Source organism: Haemorhous mexicanus, chromosome 1, assembly GCF_027477595.1.
Source record: "Haemorhous mexicanus isolate bHaeMex1 chromosome 1, bHaeMex1.pri, whole genome shotgun sequence".
NCBI lineage: Eukaryota > Metazoa > Chordata > Aves > Passeriformes > Fringillidae > Haemorhous > Haemorhous mexicanus.
The window spans coordinates 31,655,384-31,677,510 of NC_082341.1; the positions used below are offsets into that span (position 1 = coordinate 31,655,384).

At 41.8% G+C, this 22,127-nt stretch overlaps 1 protein-coding gene and 1 long non-coding RNA gene across 3 annotated transcripts; one reads left to right on the plus strand and one right to left on the minus strand.

Moving 5' to 3' along the window:
- Positions 1-2,676: 2,676 nt before the first annotated feature.
- On the minus strand, positions 2,677-21,478 carry CDCA7L (cell division cycle associated 7 like). 2 transcript variants are annotated; one of them, XM_059844566.1, is made up of 10 exons: positions 21,395-21,478; positions 14,511-14,657; positions 11,165-11,296; positions 10,347-10,703; positions 8,573-8,647; positions 7,254-7,436; positions 5,700-5,831; positions 4,759-4,908; positions 3,974-4,110; positions 2,677-3,626 (listed from the first exon to the last, which is right to left on the minus strand). In XM_059844566.1, exons 1-10 carry the CDS (start codon positions 21,455-21,457, stop codon positions 3,596-3,598), a joined length of 1,407 nt encoding a protein of 468 aa, XP_059700549.1. In that variant the 5' UTR covers positions 21,458-21,478; the 3' UTR covers positions 2,677-3,595. The 2 variants fall into 2 exon arrangements, with proteins under 2 accessions (XP_059700549.1, XP_059700540.1); XM_059844557.1 differs by having other exon boundaries at positions 5,700-5,834.
- Positions 5,220-14,640, plus strand: LOC132326470 (uncharacterized). Its single transcript, XR_009486244.1, has 4 exons — positions 5,220-5,345; positions 11,022-11,144; positions 11,681-11,939; positions 14,522-14,640. It is a non-coding gene; the product is annotated as an uncharacterized LOC132326470 (long non-coding RNA).
- Positions 21,479-22,127: the final 649 nt, after the last annotated feature.

Below are 22,127 nucleotides of genomic sequence, written 5' to 3' on the forward strand. Positions count from 1 at the left end.
GGACTCCATGATTCTTGTTGGTCTCTTCCATCAGAATATTCTGTGAATGTATGTTTGCATTTATTCTGAGCACCACAGGAGTGCTTGGTAACAGTGAAGCTCAAATTCTGCAAGGAGTCCAATGGCATTGAGCTAAATGCTTCACTTGGCTAGCAGAAATGTGGCCAGGAGTTCCTCACAGGACACTGGCTGGGCTGCCATAATTCTCTGGAGAAGGGCAGACCTAACACAGTCTCAGGCTTGAGCATGATGACCCAAGAGGTTGAAAGTTCTGACATTAAAATTACTGTCTGGATATAGAATTACTGAAAGCACTTTTGGTTTTTTTTTTAAGCTGTAATGCAGAGCAAGAACAAGAACAAGAACTGGCCTTTGGATAAGGAGTGCTGAATTGCAGATGTAACAAAAAAGACCAAGGAGGAGTGAGACCACCCAGCAAGGGAAGGAGCCTGTATCTGTATGCCTTCCATGCAAGGTAAGAAATGAACTTCAATTGCTTGATCTAGTTCAGTGACTCTGTTAGGCAGTGAAGTTGCATCAAGAGTTGCACTTAAGCATTGTGACCCTATGAACAGCACCAAGAAGCTTAGGCATGGTGCTAGATTGCTGGCATTTGTCACTGTGGCTTTACATTTCATCCCAGCTTGGTGCTCTAATCATTAAATATACTTCCTGCATTTAAATAACTGTTAAGTATGTCTGAACAAGGTCTGCATTGTAGTAAAGCACCAGCTCTAATCCAACTGAGGTTCAGAAACTAAAAGACTATTCCAGAAACTATAAATTTCACAGAAATGAACTTCTAGACATTTTTTGCAGCTCTCAGAGGCGCAGAAGTTAGTAGTAGGGTTAGTAGTTACCATATGTTGGCAACTTAGATCAAGTAATCTACACAACTGCAATTTGGGGGAAAAAAACCCCACAACTTAACCCCCACAAAAATCCACCAACCAACCTACGAACAAACCCCCCAAACCCACAAACCAACAAACAAGCATAAAACCCCACAAAAATTGTCTTTATCCTGCTTTTTTCTTCTACCTCAACTGAAAGTTGCCAATTCTAAATAAACAGATATAAAGAATTACGAATGTTTTATTTGCTGGGTCATAATGCTTATAAAGCTTTTGGGGAGACATAGCAAGAACAAAGGGAAGTACTTGAGAACACCTGTATTGTGGGTCCCTTCCAACTCAGAATACTCAGTGATTCTGTGATTAGCATGAGGTATAATGAGGTGGGCAAAGTGTAAGAATTAAGAGATTTTTTTTCATCTGGACTTTTAAGCAGTTATTGCAGTAGCTGTAATAGGATTGTAGGCTGTCCCTGAATGGAAACCATGTTCACCTTTTGAGCTGCAGCTCCTCTTTTAACAACCTTCACATGATAAACACCGTCTTTTGTTCTTTTGAATCTGTATCTTCCCGAGACTGAAGCATTTAGTTCAGAAACAACAATTCAGGCCTGCTGTCAACATGAGATTTTAGTTTTAACTGAGAAAAGCTGTCAACAAAGCTACAGCTCATTAGGGAAAGGTGAGTGACTCCCAGTGGCAATCAGATAAACACCACAGTTACTCATACTCTTCACCAGACCTGAATATAACAAAAAGAAAGCCACTCTTTTGGAAAGGAGTTGCTACTACAGTAGGTAAACCCCAAGAGGAAAGTTGGGGGGAATGGAGCAATGGCAAGGACGTCATTTGAATGCTGCTTTTTGAAATGGGGGAATCAACTTTTCAGAGTTTTTTTTTTTAGACAACTGTCAGTCCAAGGGCAAAACAGTTCATTCCTCCTCTGGAGATGAGGAAAGCACCAAGGAACCTTGTGTGTACAGTTTGGTGTTTACTTATATAAAATTTCCTATCACTACAGTCTCTGCTTTTAGTAAAAGGGCATGTTCATGAATCCACAAGTACAGTCCAGACAGGTGCTATGGACTCATCTCTGCATTTGAACAAAGAGATGATGCACAGCAGGCCAACAAAATCTAAATCTTAATCAACCAAATCTAAAGTCTACACTACATCTGCATGTTCAAATGTAGCCTTAACTATTTAGCAACTGTTTAAACACAAATGATTCTGGTCTTGCACTACAGAACATCATGTAAAGCAGGTGCTATTACTGCAGGCACCACACAGGACAGTGGGGCCCAGAGCAGAAACATGGTTCAGGAGCTGACTTCAGCAATGCCAGACATTTTTTAAAAGGCTATTCCAGTGGATCAAAGGGAAAACAAGAATGTTTATGAATGTCCAGCTTATAAAAGCAAAAGCAGGAGGACAACTTGTGTTTTGACTTTCAAGCTGAAAATTGAGAAGTCAAGTAAATGGGTTCTGGCAGGAATAGCTTCACTCCTGGCAGTTTCATACTAAGCTTTCAATAAAACATGCTGCTTTCTCAGGCTGCCTGATAGTAAAAAGAGATTTTTCACAGTCAGCTAGAGCAAAAGCTGGAGCCTAAGTGTTACACTAAGGATTGTGTTTTTGTCTCACAAAAACACAATCCTTAGTGTAACACTCATGTGGTCTATGTTGTTATTTCCTCATCCGTCAATGTTGTGTTCATGTGTTTCTCCACATAATGATTACTGATCTCAAAGCACCATTACACTTGCTCTGGGAAACCTAATGGTAAACATCAGCATCAGGGTTTAGTTTGAATCACAAAATACTCTTCTTTAGACCAGTCTTTATTCTCTATATAAAAAGAAATGTGTATATTACAAAATTTTAACATACTTTAACATGCAATACAAATATCTTGCATTTCAATGAAGTTGTTTGAAAGGCTGGTTGTACAAATGAAAAAATATCTAAGTATGAACTGTAAGTAAAAAAACTTAATCCTGAACTCTGATATAAACCAGTTACAACAGGTGGGTAGATGCTTCAGGCAGCAGGTACATTACTCAAAAACTGCCGGTGAGAAGTTTTCTTGGATTTTTTTACTGGGATATTTTTAAATTCTTTTGAAACACTCTTCTACTTTCGTGGTTTGATGAATAATTGCACTTTGGAATAAAATTTTCAAAAACCATCCTCGCACTGGTCGATGGCATCACCTTTGGCTGGAATATAATGGCATTCAGATGAAAGTATCTTTTCCTTCTTTACAAGGTCAAGTTCTATAAACTACAGGTGGTGAAACAGGTTCAGAAAGTAGAGCTGGAAAAATGGATCTTTATGGTCAAGCTGGTAGACAAAGGTGTTTTGTTTCTTTGAAGACGGGATGCTTTGAAGGTAGTTGTTAAACACCCTTTCTGCAAACTTGCACAATTATGTAAATAAAAATATTGCTCATTTTGACCAAGCTCTCCATTATGTGGTTGTGTAGCTCTATTAAAAATTAACCACTCAAGGTTCAAGAGTGCCATTTCACTTAACATATAGGTCTGTCCATGTAGATTTCTCTACCAAAACATTTTCCTGAGAGATCTTTTGCATAAGACCATATCAATCAACAAGTTTCCAACAGAGAAATGAATATGCTATATACTACAATTCTATTTTATGTAAAACATAATAATAAACTTTTGAAGTCAAACTGTTAACATATTAACCAGTTTCAGGCACGGCTTGAGTTCAGTGCTCTCAATTGTCATCCGCCAGTTGTTTTTGTAAACTAGAAGATATGAGAAAACAGTGTTAGTGCTTTTTAGGAAACTCAGCTTCCCCATAAATTTCCATTCCTGAAGATGATAACTTCCAAAACAGCACTTCTATACACTTCAGCCAACCAACAGAGATTTCAAAATAGGCAGAAGTCTTTCAATTTTTTTATCAAATTAGTTGTTTACACAGACAATATACATCACTTCAAATAAGCTGATTTCAGCCAAGGAAAAAATCTGAAATCCAAGAAACTTCTTTTGCATAGGTGCAGGATTTGCCCCAAGGCACAAGAAGTCAAATGTTATTTAAAGTGCTATAACAGTTTAAAAAGGAATGACCAGAGGGCAGAGCTCTCACCTTTCCAGGTACTCCTTGACATTGTTGTAGCCATAGAACTTGGCCAGGTGGATGAGCATGCCGGTGGCACAGCGCCCATCCCGCCGGCGGCAGTAGCTGCAGTTGCACACCCCACGACAAGGAGGACAGATCCAGGCCTGCAGGGGTGTGAGCGTGGGAGGGGGGGGAAAGCAAGTCATGAAAAGTGTTATACTGGCCTTCCTGTTGAGTATGGCTTCCCCACCATTTGATTGTTCAGAGCAAGGTTATACAAGCCTCTATCAACCAGAACCAGCCAGCCAGTCAGCCAACGTTATTAACATTTTCCAAATTCTGCAGTATTAAAGAAATTATAAGTGCTTGAATACTTCTTACTCAGAAGCTTCAGGTTCTCTGATGTACTCAGTACTGATTTTCAAATAGACTGAAATCTGTAATGCCTAACATTCATTCCATGCTAGGCTGACTGTAGTGAACTCCCTAGAAAGAGATGGGTACCCACTGTGACATATTCCTTTGCCTCTCTCTGCCTGCTGGGCATAGACAATTCCTGGGACTGAATTAACCAGCTGGTGCATTAAGTCAAGCACCCTCAGGTTGCCCAGCACCTGCATATAAAAGCACAGGTGCTAATAGAGCAGCCACTGCCACACTGGGCTAGCACATCATAGCTATCAGTTAGTACTACAGATCCGCTCTTAGCAAAAAAGTTTGAAGCCCGTTACCACGAGCATATTCTTAACATCACAGATTAGTAACAAAACTATTCATTACACTTTCATTCCAGGTTCAAGAATGACACTTACTGGATCAAGCAGAGCTGACTTCACATCTTCGCCATATCGATTTCGAAGACAGGGTCCACAGAACTGCCCCCTGACTCCTCCACAGCCCTGCTTGCGACAGATTGTCTTTGTATCAGTTGTCTTCTGTCGACACTGGTGGCAAGTAGTACCCTAAAGGTGGAATGAAAGAGAAAAATATTTATATGAAGGACACCTTAAATGCCCATTGATGAGCTTTCCTAATAATAATAAGCACAAACTTCAAACCAAAGTCAAATTAAACAATGAAGAGCAAGTTCTGTTATTATGATAAATCATATAACAATGCTAGGAATTTTACAGAGACAGCACCAAGTTTCAGTTGCATTGGAAGTCTCAAATTACATGAACCTTATAATCACAGTTCTGATCCTTTCTTCTCTCTAGGAAAAACCTACAACTATTGAGAAAATGATCTTGTGACTCATCCCTGCCCATACCATCTTACCATACATGGTAAGATGATCTTTATGATAATCAATAGTCAAATCCAGTGAAAGCAAGGAAGGAGGAGTTCCATTAAGAACACTGGACACTACACAAACTGTACAGAAATGTCATTTCCAGAGGTACAAAGAACGGAAGGGATCACTGTTACTTAATGGTACAACACAATATTTTCATTAATAAGAGAGACAAAAAGGATGCCAACTCTTACCAGTGGCAAGTAGCAAACTTGACTTAATAGCTCTGTGGCACAGAAACACTTTTCAGGGGCAAAAAGCCAGTGGGGAGTATCAACCACCACAGCCAAGCCCAGAGAAGTCTGGCAAAGCTTTCAAAGCTGTACTTGTGTGACATAATGATGAGTTGAGCTCCCCAGAGCCTCAGGAAAGGACACCTTTTAGCAAACACCAGTGAAATAGTGAGAGACTTTTCATTTCAAGCACACAGACACATTGAAGAACATGGCAACCACTTACAAGAACTTTGTCATAGATTTTGTCTCTAACAGTGATTGCAATGTTGTCCAAGTCCTCCTCAGTTATGTCTTCTACCGGGCGATGAGACGAGTACTTGGATGATCTCCTTCTTTTGCGTACTCCACAATCCCCCTGCTAAACAAACTCATCTCAATACCTTTCGTCTGATGTCATGAAGCATCTGTCACCACACTTGTTGACAAATTCCTTCATTTACAATGAGCATGCAGTCCACAGCTGGCAAACTACAGGCTCATGCACCAGTGGAAGAACAGGGAACAGTTTCCAAATCATCCCTGCCACTTTATCTCCCTCTCCTCCTTAATCTTTTCTTGACTACACTTTGTATTAATTTTATTTAATTCCTTTCCATCATTACTACTTCTATTTGCACAAATCCTTGACATGTTTTACTGCTAACTTTTCCTTGTCTTCCCTCTCCTCCTCCACTGTAACTCTTCATACTCCATTCCTTCCCTCTCAAAATCAAGATCATCTGCCTTCCCATGCTTTCATCCTTCAATCTCCTTGAATGTTCTCTAGTTGCCTTCTCCAATGACAATCTCTAATGTCCTGCAAAAAAAAAAAACCCCTCTACCTAAGTTTTAGGTTAGTCCTGCCAATCCCAGCCCTTTCTTATTAACCCGTTATTTGGAAGAGAGTACTCCACTCACCATTAAATGATGTTTCTTTCCTTCTAAATAATCATTCTCTTTGACTCCTATTCATTAACAAATCTCATCAGATTCTTAGCTTTCCCCATACCTGTCTCTGAAAACCTCATTTGTCCTTCACTCTAGATCAGTTCTGTTCTGTCCAAAATAGTCATTTACCAGCCCAGGTTCTCATTTGGTGCTACTCCTCCCTCTTCTTCTAATAGCCAAGTTCCCTCTATAATGCTTTAACTATGCCCAGCACTTGTTCCGACAAGCAGAACTGGGATCCAGCCTGTAAGGATTCAAACTTAAAGGGTCTTCCTCATAAGGGCTATACAGAAAATATAAGCAAGACAGAGGACCACCCTAGGAGGAGGAAAAAAAAGTATTTTTAAAAATAGGAAAGAGTAAAATCTGCAACTTTTCAATTACTAGCCTGTATATTAACAGTTTGCTGGTGCAGATTCCCTTAATTCATTCTCAGTTCAGCCATATAATTCACATCTTCCTTCTACTATTTCCAGAGGAGGATTTTTGCCATTTTTTTTTTCTGAGTCTGGTAATAGAGATGATCTGCTTTGCCACCTCCACCACCCCATTGCCTTGCCACTTCAAGGTTTTGTACATTACGGGCTCTAGTAATTTTCAGATGAAGAATTAAAAACAGACCAGAAGTTAACTGCCTTGTTATGACTGAGTAACACTGGTCACAAATAGAGCCCATTTAACAGGTGAAAGATGAGACAGAAAGGCCTGGAAATAACTTCTTCTGTAGCTAATCCCAAGCAAAGATTTTCCATAACTTTGTGTAGGATGTGATGTCTGGTCTAAGTGCTGGCCAACAATTTAAATGTTTCCTAGTTCCTGACTACCGGAGATATCAAAATCTGGCAAATACCACACTGAGTCTCTTCAAGAGGTTTTGCTGTCTGTAGCTACAGATGTGTTCTGCAAATCTGACAGCTGACACAGTAAACTTTTCCAAGGCAAATTTTTCTGGTGGACGAGCAGTTCTGGTTGGGTTCATTCGGCGTGTTATCTGGCCTTCAGAGAATGTCCTCCTTGGGGTTTTCTTCTGTTTCTACAAAGAGGAGAAAATTCCAGTAACTGTCTTTTCAGTTATGTTTGTAGTGTTAAACAACACCTAGAAACTAGAAACAACCTGTCTGTACCACACTTGTACTATCATGAATTGATCTACTGTTCTCCTATTCCTTATTTGCTAAGCCAAACCCCACCACCAATAATACTCCCTACACACTATACCTTTTTGCTACTTTTAAATCACACCTTAACATCAAATTCCATTCCAATTAACATCACAGAACTATACCAAAATTTAACACATGGCATATTAGGGTGGATGCTGGTTCTCACTGCTCTTTGATAGCTAAATATTCAGATTTTCCCACAATCTGAATACACAGTCGAGGAACATTGAGGAATACACAGTTTGAGGAACAAGCTGAATTCTCATTAATTTTCTTTTAAACTTTTTAAACTGAAAGGGTATTAAGAAGCTGCTTCATTTAGTTCAAGATTCCTAATTTTGATAATTCCTGGGAGGGGCAAGATACCCTCTTCACACTGTCACACCTTCCAATTACTGTGTGATTGAATTCATGCAACAGAAGTCCTGCATGGACATCTCCCAAAGACATGGCCCTTCAAGATTTCCTCAAATCTTTTCAGTTTATAATATTCATGAAAAAATGCTATTCTACAGAGAAAGAAGGGTTGACACTCCTCTGCTTAAGGCTGACAAAAGTCAATTGAAATAACTACTGTATCATTTCTGTTTGTGTTGAATGGTTCAATTTCATGAGCATAGCTCTACTGGGAAGCATGGATTTTAGAAGAAAAGCCCACAAGAGCGAAATTAACAGAATCTAAACCCAAAGGAAAGCAAGTACTCTTCCTTATTCCCACATACACACAGACATTTGTCTAAGATCTCCAATAGTATTTCTGGAGCAAAAATGATGAAGTAACATCTCATCTTGGTCTTTGTCTTTCTTCAAAAATTATATTAAAAAATTCCATTTCCTCACGTAATCTCTGTCACTTCATGAACCGTAGCAAATTTATACAAATGAAGTAACCAAACCCAAAGAAAACCAGAAGAAACTTGCTGTAAGTTTCTAATGAAACACATTAAGTCTGGCATCTAAGTCTAACAAAAATTACTGTCACCACCAACCAGTACTGGGAACTTACTGAAGGAGTCGAGGAGGGTGTTTTCACTGGGAACAGGTCCGGTATGGAATTCAGTTCTGCCAGCAGCTGGGCAAGCTGGAATCAAGTAATGTCACATTGAAAACTCATTGCAACTTACAAAACAAGCAACACCACCTACCATCCATTCCTCACATGCACTTCAAATTACAGCTAAACATGTGCAAGGAACCTTTATGGAAGCGCTTAAATAAAGTGGGGCTCATAAAATGCGTTTATTTACTCTGCCATGAGCAAAAAATCTGCCAACGATACTAACTTTATAGCTCCGACTAGTTCTTACTGGGAATTAGAACTAGCCAGATTTACAAAGTATCTTGTCAAAGCAGCACCAAAAGAGTGCATTACAACATGGTAATGATTGATAACGAGAAATTAAGTTCATACGATAGGAGGGAGAAAAAAAAGACAGGGTGCCAGAAGACAGTAAGATGTTCCCAGTGAGCTTTTACTGACTGCAGATACATCTGTGCTCTTTGCCAGAGAGTTCTGCATCCCCTTAAGCAGTGCAGACACTGGGTACACACTCATTACAAAGTTAGAATGCAACAAAGCCCCACTGGCTATTCCCCCAATGCATGCATGTTCTGAACATGTACAGCACCAGAAGTACTTCAGCAGGATGATGATTTCTTGCACTGTGCACAAGATGTCTTGGAAGTACATTTCCACAGAAGCAGTGGCTGATAGGTACAAAAAAAGCACTGACCTGTTCTGGAATTCCAGAATGAGGCTAACTTCTGAAAAGCCACTGGTAGTGGGGATGAGCCAAGCTGCTAGCTCTCTGAGATTGCCACAGCCATCAAGACATTAAAAGCTGAATGCAGTATTTCTCAGTAAATACTTCAGTGTGGCATTTATTAAGAGCTATTTAATGCCATTACAGTACTGCTCCTAGGATGCCAGTGAATTTCACAGTGGTTGAACTGCAAGGAAGAGTGGAAGCTGAGAAGGACCAAGGACCAGCAAGACCAACACAACAGCAGTGGGAACACATGACAGATTAGAAGTGCAGGTACAAAGCTGAAGCAAGTTCTTACACAGGAGCTGCAGTCCCACACCAAGAGGTATTGCTTGAGCCCTAAGACTGCTTGGAAGCTACAACTTTCCCTGAAACACAGTAAAACTGAAGAAGCTACTAAAGACTTAGCATCACTTTGGATTACATAGCAGCATGATAATTAAAGAGGGCTGGTGGCATGTTGGATAACAGAGGAAAAAGCATCAGTAAATGATCAGTTGCTCTTTTCCGCACCTACACACACATACACACAAGTTCAACAGTTATATAGTAAAGCAATACTGTAAAAATCACATCCCACACAGCTGAAAAATTATATTTATCATCCTCAGCTGGCATTCCAATCAGTAACTGCAGCAGATCTGTCACAAACAAACAGTAGAAACACTATTGTGCAAACAATACCATAAACCACCTGAAAGGACCAGCTGGTTTTCTGACATGTTCTGAAGGCTGCAAAACTTGGTCATTTATAACTTTGTTCATATCCACATTAAAAATTCTTAGTCCTACTCTGGTTTAAAACTTGACCAGGCTAGTCCCTATTGAGGTTATTTTAGGGGTAAATGTCTGAGTGCTGAGGGTCCTCCAGGGTTTCCCCAGGTAGAAAAATTCACCTTAAGATTTTCCCAAAGTTCCAGCACAGCACCAGCAGGGACCCTAAAATTCAAGTATGCTAAAGCTAAGTAATTGGATGTAAATGTCAGAGAACAAAACACCGCTCTTAAGTCTTACCATGGCTTTATTTTCTTTAATATTTATGGCTCTCTTAAGCAGCGCACTGGAACTTTCCTCCTGTGTTTCTTTAATATCTTCTTCAGACTCTGAAGCAGAGCCCTCTACTTTGTCTGACCGCTTGATGCTTATTTCTTTTGAAAGAGGTGTGAGGGACTCACTGTCCTTTAGAGGTAAATCAGGCAAAGCCTGTTCAGGCCCTTTTTTCTCAGATGACTTCCTGGTAGGAAACTGTAAAGCAACACGAAGGCCAAAGCTTCTTCTCTTGGGGGAAACCTTCTTCATCTCTTCCTCCTTTTCTTTCTCATTACCCAACAAATTATCGCATTCTCCATCACTCAAGTCTGACTCCATCATCTGGAGGTAAGAAAAATCCCATGTTACATTACTGGCTCTGACATAAGAGAGTTAATTTTTAAATCATTAGTTCTAGACAGCAGTCTTTTCACCCAAAGGCACCACCATAAATTCACCTAAATTAACATCTTTTTACAAGTTCACAGGACACAACTTCTGCCTGTGCAGAGATCAACAAAACATCTACATATTAGTATTGTCTAGGATACAGACATGGCTGTCTCCAGAGGAATCTTGTACAATCTACAAGCAGTGGAAGTAGTTCTCATTTCTAATATGTGATGCTACATTAAATAAATCATTCTTTCCCTCTTTTAGGACAACACATTTTAATTCAGCATGAAAAAAGAGCATCATAGTGTATCAGAAAAATTCCTACAAGAACATGAAGTTTACACTGAAGAGACAGAAAAAAAAAGAAGTCAACATATACATTCACATGTAAGTGTGACTGCCTTTACCAGAACTTCTTTCTTGTTCACATGCACCTCATTTGAAGGGAAGCCCTCAAACACTTCCATTTCAGAGTCAGTGTCCTCAGTGAAAATCCTCTGCAGCTCTTCGGTGAGGTATCTGGACTGAAACTGGAGCCCCTGCAAAAACACCACTCAGTAGCTGTGAGAGGCAGTCAGATATAGACTATTCACACAGCCACAATAAGCAGGCTTTGAGGGTCAAAGCAGTGCCAACTAAATAGCATACTGTGAAAGCACTTTGCAGGCAAAGCCTGTCAAAGAAACAAAAAACAAGAAGACAACATTCAGTTTCAATATTGAGTTGTTTTAGCTTTGCATGATTTTTTATTTTATTAATTTTGAGGACAGGGCTTTAACTGAGCTACTTCTTGCGGAGGAAACTTTTTCCTTCACTTCCCTTCTTCATTACTACCCAATAAAAATAAACTCTTAGTTTTCTTGTATGTAAATTATCATGTTGTTTTACATATTTTCTTCTGTTTTATGTATTTTCTTTAACAGGCCTTGAAGAGAAGAAAATACAAATGAGAGATGGAGTCTGCTCCTTGTGCTGTTACACCATCACTGAATTGACTGATACCAACAAAAATGATCAGAGCTTTAAACAGCCTGACCAATATCCTTCCACCTTTCACCTTCTCCACTCGCTGTTTTTTTGGTGAAGTTTATCATTCCCATGTGTTCTAGGGTAGACAGCTCCTCAATTTCAGCCTACAGACCAGGAAGTAAAAAGACCTCATTAAATCACTCTTCATGATATGTAAGTTACATCCCAATTAAACACAAGGCTTTTATTAAATAGAAATGTATTTCCATACTTCCAACAAGAACTAGTAGAAAACCATTTAACAACCTGTTCCTGCTAATCTCCTGAGAGACTTGTTCCTGGTAGGAATATAATCCATGTTCACATCACACCTGCCTCTTGAAAGTCAGCAACATATAAGTTTGCTTCCCTGATTTTCCTCTGTTACTTCTTCCTCCCACACAAGAAACAAAAATTACCTTTAATACAATGCATTTGCTAAATATCTTTATTCTTCCTTTCAATTCCCTCCCTTCCCTGACTTTAATTACACATTTCTTTATTTTAAGATAATATCTGGTGAAAAAAAGATACAATAGACGAGTGGAAAAACTTAGAGGGGAATGGGAGGGGGGAGCCACTGCATATGCTGTTTCTTTACACTTAAACATCTACAAATTATTATGGGTAATTGTAATGAGTTTTCTCTGAGGAAAATTACTTTATTCTTTTGTTGATAGCTGCAGTGCAGCTGCTTGAGAAAGGAACAAACACAATAGGGAAGTTACTTTAAAGTTAAATTGCATTTCTTGGAGGAAACCGAAGACTTTATGTATTCTGTGTTTTTATGAAATTCCACATTGAAGGTTGATGGGAGAAATATGCCACTTGTTAGCTAAAGTAACTAAAAATAACACACCTACAACTATGCTGTCCATCTATGAAGAACAGTCTACACCAGGTAAAATACACACCAGGGATACCTATTGTGGGAGAAATTGTGGGAACTGGCAGAACTGCAGAGAATACCAGAGCAGGACTGCAGAAAGCCCTGAGGAAAAGCAGGCACACAGAGGCCACTACTTGCTAACTCATCTGCACCTCAGTATCCAAGGGAACATCTGATGCACTAACAGCCCATTTGCCAGCCCAGCAGAGTAGCTACCTTGTCTCCTTTCTCAAGAACTGCTGAATTTTTCTGAACTTCCCATCACTTTGCCCTCTGCATCAAAACCCTTTTGTGTCCTGCACAAGTACCAATGGTCTTTTGCAGCAATTGTGGTGTTTGGCATCATGAACACAGGATGATGCTCATCCTGATGCAGAGCCCTGATGTGCAAGGACTGCAGATTATGCTGCAGTTGGATGGAACTCAGGGTATTTTTACTGTACCATTTAGTGGTAAAGAAATTAAATTCAATACTGATCAAGATTTAAAATAATTCTCATCCCAAGGGAAACACAGGAATGATAAGAGGGGCTGCAGTTCCAGCTGTAAATCTGGAACAAGGCTCACTGGGATTCTCAGCAATGCATGTTAAACTAACTACCTATCTCTTCCACAGCATTTTTCATCAGAGGATTTTAAAATGCTTTGCAGAAGAGATTATGATCATAAACTCTATTTTACAAGGTGGGAAATCAAGGGAGGGAAAAGTACAGTCAGGTGTCTGCAGCCCCCAAGTAGGCAGAAGCAGAGGCTCCCACACAAGGTTCCCCCTCCACCACCACTACTTCTTCCCACTTATCCTTCTTGATGCTCCCCACAAAAACAAATGCAAAAGTGAGCAACCTCCTGGTTTGTTGAAGTTGCCAGTACTGCTGTCTAACAACAAGATTACAAACCAACTTAGAGCCCAGTACAGTAATTACATTTTGGACACTATCTTTCTCCATAGCACAGACTGTGGCTCTATCCCCAAAAGGTTTCTGCACTCGCCTATAAAGGCTGAGAAACAATACATACTTGTAACAAGCCTTTTTCTGTCTCTTTCTTTGGCTAACACTAATCATCTTCCTTGTCATCAGCACCTCTTAACCAGGCGCTGACCCGATGGACAAGGAAAATAAAAGAAAAAAAATTCAATTATCTCATCAATGAAAAAGAAGGACATTTGCAAGTGCACAAATGACAAAAGCATCTTATAACACATTAGCCCATGGCTATCAAGCATGTAATTATATGTTTCCAAAAGACTAAAAACTAAATTTTTTGCCACCCAAGACAGCACACCAGTTCTATTCTTTTCTTGTGAATTCAGCTGGTATCTCCAGCTACCAGAGAAGAAAAAATATCAAATCATTGTGCTGATCCAAGCCACTTCATTAAGAGAGCAAAGAACTAGCAGATTGCACTGCTGCAGCAGGAGCTGATGCTTTCTCTGGATTACCACTATTAAAACACAATTTTAATGCAGACACAGCACGGAGATATTTCTGGAAGAAATACTTTGAAGTCTACATACTCACAAATGCCCATCTAATATTCAGAAACATCTTTCCAGCATGGTAGTTCCCTTCTTCCTGTTTGCTACACTTACCTATTTCACTTAAACTCATCTTCCAATGAAACACATTTTCTTTTTTTATATTATGAAGGAGTTTTCAAAAGCAACCATTAAACCCTAAATACTAACTCTGTCTACATTTAAGTTTAATATGGGCACTGCAAATTACAGGTTAAGGTGAGAGTTATAATTCACACAGTTTTGACACAGGCTCAGAGCATTACTACATCCCAAGAGCATAACTGGACTATCTGGAAATAGTCATATTCCAGTCACATAACTGCAAATCTGTTCCTACCTCTTTTCCAGACTCCAGGGGATCAAAACTAGCACAGCTGTTCTCTGACAAGAAGCTCTGTTTGGAAGCATCATCTTGGAATCCTGGAAAATCTTCGCTGTCACTGGGGTTATTAAAAATGTTGGCCAGATCCTTGGGTACCTGTTTCTGATTCAAAACAAGACAGAAAATATGAGTCACACACGCCAACTTAGCAGGAAAACTCAAAATTGCGACCATTCAGCTGATTTTTATATTCCTATGCAAGCACAAGTCTGCTGCACAAAATATGCTGTGTGTAAATTGTACCTTATTAAGCTCCAGGAAAATTCTGTATAGACTGTTTTAATCCCTGAATACAGACTCGGGATCTGGGATTAGGGAGGATATGCAATACACAGGGTGTTCAACTCCACAGGAAAGTACTTCAGAGAGATAAAAATACCTGCCTCATATTTGCAAGCAGGAGCTCAGGGCGCCCTTACCCATGGGGAAACCCACCAGCCCTCCTGTTCCTCCAGAGGTAAGATGGCTCAGAGGTGAGGAACACAACTTCAAACCTAACACAATGCTAAAGTACAAAGAAACCTGACCTTTAGATCCCACAGTACCATTATGGATTCTAGCAGACACTTAGCTAACTCAAAAACCAAAACCAATGAAACTCGATCAGTACTGTCACAGAGCTTCTCCTGTGATACTTGCTTGCTAAGAGAGTGAAAATGTGCTAACCAAGAACTTTCCTCCTTTGCTAGAAGCCCATTATGTGGCCTACCAGGAGAGGGGGAAGTACAGCCAAGGGCAGGCAGCAGCCTTCCTGAGGCGACCAAGGTCACAGCTTCAGCATTCAGTAAGTCCAGTCCCAGCCTAAGAGACTCATAACACCAACTTCAACCATCCCACTGGGCCATATCCCTCACAGCAAACACTTTGGAAAAGGCTCTGCATGTGCCAGGACAGCAAGAAAGCCTTCAGACAGTTCCCATGTGGGCTGCTTTAGGATCTGCTGTGTGTAAGGATGGGATGAACAGATCAAGCCTTAAAAACCAAGGAAGAAGGCATTCTGCTAAGTTTCAGAACACATTTTCACACATTCAGGTATCACCTGGAAAATCATTCTGCTAGTCACACAAATGCTCTGGGAGAAAAGCATCTGCATTCCTCACCAGCATCCAGACACACTCATCCCTTACATCCCCTGGACCACATACACACACACACACACCACTCTAACTTGAAACAAGCCTCTCTGCTGTTTGCTAAAGCCACACGCTCATTAACTCTCAGGAACACGAGATCAATGACTGCCTGGTCAGAGGCCAATTCCTCATCTCAAAGTGCTGTTTTCTAGCCCTGAATATCCCCCAGTACATCTCAGAGATGACGTTCAGAACCAAGAGCAGACTGTCCTTTTCTACTGTCACAGAAAACTAAGGTTGCTCACACAGGGCATATAACAGTGATTTTTTTTTTTCCTCAAAGTTTACTTGTGGCAAGGCAAATGACTCAAAGGAAGCTCATTCTCCAAAAGTAATGTAGCTGCAAAAGTTCTACTTCCATTAAAATAGCAAGTAGTACCTTCACCAAAGCATCACTCTCTAAAATAAGCTACAATAAAGGGTCAACATGAGCCTAATTTTATTCTTGTTTTGATCTTATAAAGCTGATGTAGGCTGATGCAAAACCAACTTACTGTTGCTGGAGCAAGAGTAAAATTCACCTCTGAAAAACTGACCCTCTCAGGCCTACAATGGCATGATCCAAAGTACAGTTGCTAAAGTCATGCTGTCCACATCCAAACCCCTTTGAATATTCCCTCACTCCTACCTCCTACAGCGAACATCCAGAATCCACTTCCGTTGCTGTGACAGAACTTACTCAGTACAGAGCGGTGCTAAAACTGAAGGATTGTGCATTTTAATGGAAAAAAATACAAGGAGCTGAGAGTCTCCCTGCTATGAATAAATTGCTTCCAGGAGCCACTGCATTAGTTCTTGTGCTAATGCACAGCTGAGTTAGCCACTGCTGTGATTACTGTAAGCCTGATTTCTTCTTCTTCATCTATTGCTTCTGCATCCGCACCAGAGGAGTCATTATGAGGCTGTAATTACTGATTTTGAACAACAACAAAAAAATTCTTTCCCAGTAGGAGACTTAACTTTTTTGCATTTCCAAATTCTATGGTACTGGTACTGATTTAAGTAACTTACTGTAGAGCTCCAAGGATTTTTAGTTTGTGACTTGCTCCCCATAACCTGACTAGGAAGAATCTCAATTTGGTCACTGATGAGTCCCCGTTTTAGCAGAAGGGCTTACTTTAATAACAGAAAGTGACAAGGCGGACATACCCCAGACGTTTAGAAAGGGCAGCCTCACAGTGAATCTTGATTAGCATTCTGCACCTGAAATTGTAAGCCAAATTTATTTTCAAGAAAAGTCCACTGACATAAAAGACAAGCTTGCAGCAAACATCTCTGGCATGATGGGTTCATCCACTGTCATTTATTGTGCAGACCTGGAAGCCACAGACATTCCCATCTTCAACTTTCAATTAAAATACATTCTGAAACTGATTTACAATCAGCATCAGAGCCTACGATTTCCACTCTTGTCAACAAATTATTACACATCAAGAAAGAAAATACACATTTGTCTAAACAGAAATGTCAAAATGTTGATCTATTCAAAACACCTGTAAAACACAGGCACTCCAGGAGAGGATCTTTCTGCCACTAAACCCCTAAAAAAGTCACGAATGCAGAGATGTGATGAACATTGCAAGCTTGCTCAGGGAAAATATTTCAACATGAATAGACCACAATGGACTGCTGAAACTCTGCAGATGTGAGAAATACTGTCTTTTAAATATACCTCTTAAAAAGGCTAAATACCAAAAGTCTAGTAAAAGCTGGAAATAATTCACAGCTGCTGAAATAATCAGTCTTATTTCTGGTAGGAAGCTTTACATCTACTGAACTCATTAATTTGTGCACATACAACACACTTAGTTGTTTCAAACCTCTACAAGGTGCTATTCAAAAGCATCAGCAAACCTTCCCTCCTACAGATGGCACACAATCCAACAACTGCCAGATTAACAAATCCTATGTTTCTGCAGAAGTAGTCCAAAGCTCAAGACATCCACATCTCTCAGGTTTTCCTTCTCTAAATTAGACAAAATATCACCAGTACACCCAGGAGCATACTGGGATGTTTTGGGCTGCATGGAGATCCCATTCCCACAGAAAGAGGGGCGGGCAGCTGGTATGTGCCTGTGGAGGCTGGCAGGTCTGTCACCAAGGGCAGAGAGTGATAGAGGCTGGTACGGTCATCAAAACTGTTTCAGTCACAAGAGCTATCGAAAAATAAAGAACCCAAGGTCCTCAGCAGTCACAAGAATATTTTTCCAAGCACTATCCCCATGAATTCCACCTTGTTAGGCAAGGAAGAAAAGAAAAGCCCAAGGTGAGCTGCTTTGCTACCCACATCAACAGGAAGAATTTTCATGTTTCAATTGAAAAAGCAACTTTCCTGATACCAAAGCCAGAAAAGATGCAACTTGCCCGGTAGGCTGGGAGGAGAGAACACTTGCCTGCATGCAAACCAGTGTATTTGGTGGGAAGCAGGTTATTTCTACAGCACTGACTACCATGTTTAATTTTTTTAAGGCTTATTTGCACACATCACTTTCCCTGCCAATGGTCACACTAGAGCATTCTCCTCCAATGGTGATGTATCAGGAGAACCTACAGCATGAGAAAGCAGGGCTAGATGTAGTTCTCCATTTTTGCTCCTACCATGGAGAAAAAATCAATTGGGCTGTGTTCTCTTAATTCAACTTAGCACAATGTATGGGCATTCCTACTCAAAGCAGAGGACAGACAAGTTCAGTCACGTTCAAACTCAGTCAAACTAAAATAACCAAAGTTTAATCCCAAGCAGATACTCACACAAACCAAATCCGTGCAAAGTCACACCTTCAGCACATTCTGGAAAGCCTCTTGACTTGTTCCAGGTTCAGTCCAGAAGCCAGCCTAAGGCACACCACCCAAGGGCACTGTATTTGGCTCACACCTCAAAGGAACAACCGAACAGGGAAGCACTCCAAGGCTGACAATTATGGGCAGCACTACAAGAACAGAGGGGCCCAGCCAGAATGTCAATAGGTGCCAGACCAATAAACCAGAACTAGGCAGAAGTCAAGACCCTGGTTTTTCCACTGGAGTCACAAAGGCAAACAGCACTCTAAAAGCTTAATTTCAAGCATCACACAAATGTGTAAAAAGACATGGAAAGCATAGAGATACAAAGCCCCATACTGCAGTGCAAAAGAATTACACAGATTGGATGCATGGCCAAAAAGACTGTCACACAATTAGCCCAAGACTCGTGGGCATCAACAAAATCTAGGAAGGCAAGGAAGATTGCAGATGACCTCCAGGATTTCTCAACATCATTAAAGCACAAGAAGCTGAAATACCCTGGACAATGAAGTGTATTCCTGGCATACGCAGCAGGAGATGGAAGACACAGTGAGCGTTCTGAAAGAAGAAGAAGCAACTGATAGAACAAGGAGTCATCACCTACTTTTATGATCTTTGCAGGAATAATTTGATTCTAAAGTAAAGATGGATTATGCCTGAGCTTTTAATCTGTCAGAGCAACAACTCCTGGGACTTTAAGGGTGCCCCCTCAAAAGGTTCTGGCAATTTTCACACCAGTAAACCTACTGCTCCATGAAATTTTGGTAAATTCTGCTGTTTTCAGAACAGCCAGCCAAATATGGTTTCTATATTGCCTTATTTAGACTGGTAATAAGCTAATGTCCATAAAGCTACTTTATCCTAAAATAAGGAATGCCCAAGTATCATAATCACATGGCAAATCATTTAAAATGTCACCTTCCATAGGCAGTACCTTCCTGGAAACTATTTCCTACTCTTCAAAAATGCTGGTAGTACTGTATCAGCATGCCAGCACATGAACACAATCAACTGCTACTATTTCTTATTTTGTACCATCTAATCTCTCACCAATCCTAACAGTTGTAACAACTATTTCTGAATTTATTCTGCATAATTCAAGAGCATCCCATGGTGATGCCTAATTACTGTTCAAGCCCTGGTATTTCAAGGAAAACACTTTTTTGTACAATACTGTGATGCACCCTTGCTTTGTGCCTGGTCTGCTCAAGTCTAGGTCTTGAGTTCAGGCCTTGTGGGTACAAACACTTAGTCACAGCCAGTGCCCCTTAAACAAGCTCTGTCTACTGAAACTGCTGTGCCAGGACCTGGTAAATCAGACCCCAGGACAGGAAATGGAACTGCAGGTCTTGCAATTCAAAACAGTTTTGTACTGCTGACATCTTCAGCAATCGTTTTCAAATTGGGGCATGTACTCACAAGCCAATCTACCCCTCAGCAGTGACGATCTGTGACTTCAGAGGCAAAGAAACCTTCACCATCACATCCTTCTGGCCCAGCCAGGAGTGAACTCACTGCTCACCAATGTATCACAAAGACAAGGCAGAGTCAGCAGAAGGTTATGCTCAGACAAAAATAAACTCCCATGAGAAACAGGAAAGCACCGAGAACAGACACTGTCCTTCTGCCCTTTGCTGAGCCTTGAAAGAAACATGATGTGCAGCGTTTACCTGTGTACCAGAAAGGGAACTAGCAGACAGCAAGAGTCTTGTGTTACAGCACCAGAGAGGAGAACTGAGTGCCATTTGTGTCTATAGTCAAACAGGGTTGTCCCAAACTGTTTCATAGTGCCCTTATCTTCACACTGCCAAGGGAGAGCCTGAGGTCATACAGAGGTGGAAGGTCTTTGCGAGGACAGAGGTTCTAATAAATATTCCAGTGGCTCTATTACACTCCAGTTCCACAAAAACCTGTGTAACTGGAGTGTTACTGTAAACAGTAAAGCTCTAACTTTCCATCAGCAAGAGCTGAATGGGATGCTGAACTTCTCCTTGCTCCTTCCCACCACCTGGGAAGCTCAGCATGACTTGAAGAGAGTAAATTTTGACTACATATATATAAGGAGAACGGTAAAACACTGGAACAGGTCGTCTAAAGAGCTGGTAGATGCTCCACCCCTGAAAACATTCAAGGACAGGCTGGATGGGGCTCCAAACAATCTGATCTAGTTTAAGACGGCAACACTCCTTCAAGGAGGTTGACTAGATGAGGTCCTTTCCAATCCAAAGTATTCTATGATTCTATAGCGATACCACCTCCCAGGATGCGAACCACACAATCAGCCTGATGCACCCAAGCATGCGCCCCCAGGCTTGGACCAGACCACAGCCGACGGAAGCACGCCTCTCAGGCGACTCAAATGTGTGCCAGCCTTGGCTTCGCGGCATTTCAAAAGAAAAAAAAAAAAAAAAAAAAAAAAAGAGGGGAAAAAAAAGAAAAAAAAAAGGCCAGAATTAAAAATAAATAATGCATTAGCTATTTCTAAAGTGGCATCCTCAGGCTCACAACTAATTAATTGTCAATGACCCACTCCAGCCTTTATGAGAGCCGCTACAAGTCCCAGCACAGCTGCAGTTGCCCCACGCCGCTGCTGAGTGTCTCAGGGCCGCCCTGAGGGCGGCTTCCACCCCATTCCCGGCCTTTTACAACCGCGGAGCCGCCGCGCCACGTGGATGGCTCCCGGCGGGACGGCGGGCCGCCCGGTGTCCCGGACAGCGCGCTGCGGCGGGGGCGGTGCGAGCGCGCCCGGGGAGCAGCCCCGCCGCTGGCGGTCACTCGCCGGCGCTGGCGGGCAGCTCCTCCGACCCCTCACGCCGCGGCGGCGGACAAAGGCCGCCGCTGCTCCGGGCAGGCGGAAAGCTGCGGGCCGGCTCCCTACCCCCGCCGCCCGGCCCCGCTCCGCCAGCCCGCGGGCCGCCTCACCTTGCCGCGGGTCCCCGCCGCCGCTGCCCCCCGCCGCTGCCGCCGCCGGCCGCGCCGCGCCATGGCCGCCCGCGCTGCCGCGGGGTGAGGAGGAGGAGGAAGGAGCAGGAAGGAGGGGCGCGGGGCGGTGGCGGGGTGGAGCCGCCCGGCAGCGGCGGGAAAGCGGGTAGAGGGACGGGGCACCCCGCGTGGCCTGCCTCGAGATGGACCAGGGCTATTCGGATGCTGCTGCGGATCCTCTGGGCACCCAGCATCGTCCGTTCTTTCCTGAACGCTTTTCGCTGGGCGGCAGCTGTTCGTCTGAAAGGGGCAGGCTTTGGAAGGAAATAGGCTTTCATCCTCCAAGTAACTTAAAACCTGTTTTTCTTCGCAATACAGGCAGGGAGTGTAAGCCTCTTGAAAACATCTGGGGAAAAAATGGGGGGGGCAGAGGAGGAATGATGCAACTTTTCAATCAAAACTGTAAAGTCCAATAATCAGTTCGGCACTGCACGTTCTAAGCCATGTTCCCAAGTGCCACATCCATATGATTTCTAAGCACTTTGAGGGATGGTGATTCCACCACTTCTCTGGGTAGCCTGTTTCAATGCCTGACCACCCTTTAAGTGAAGAAACCTTCCCTGGCAGAATCTCAGGCCATTTCCTCTTTCCTATGGCTTGTTCCTTGGGAGAAGAGACTGACCCCTATCTCCTTACACCCTCCTTTCAGATAGTTGAAGAGAATAATAATGTG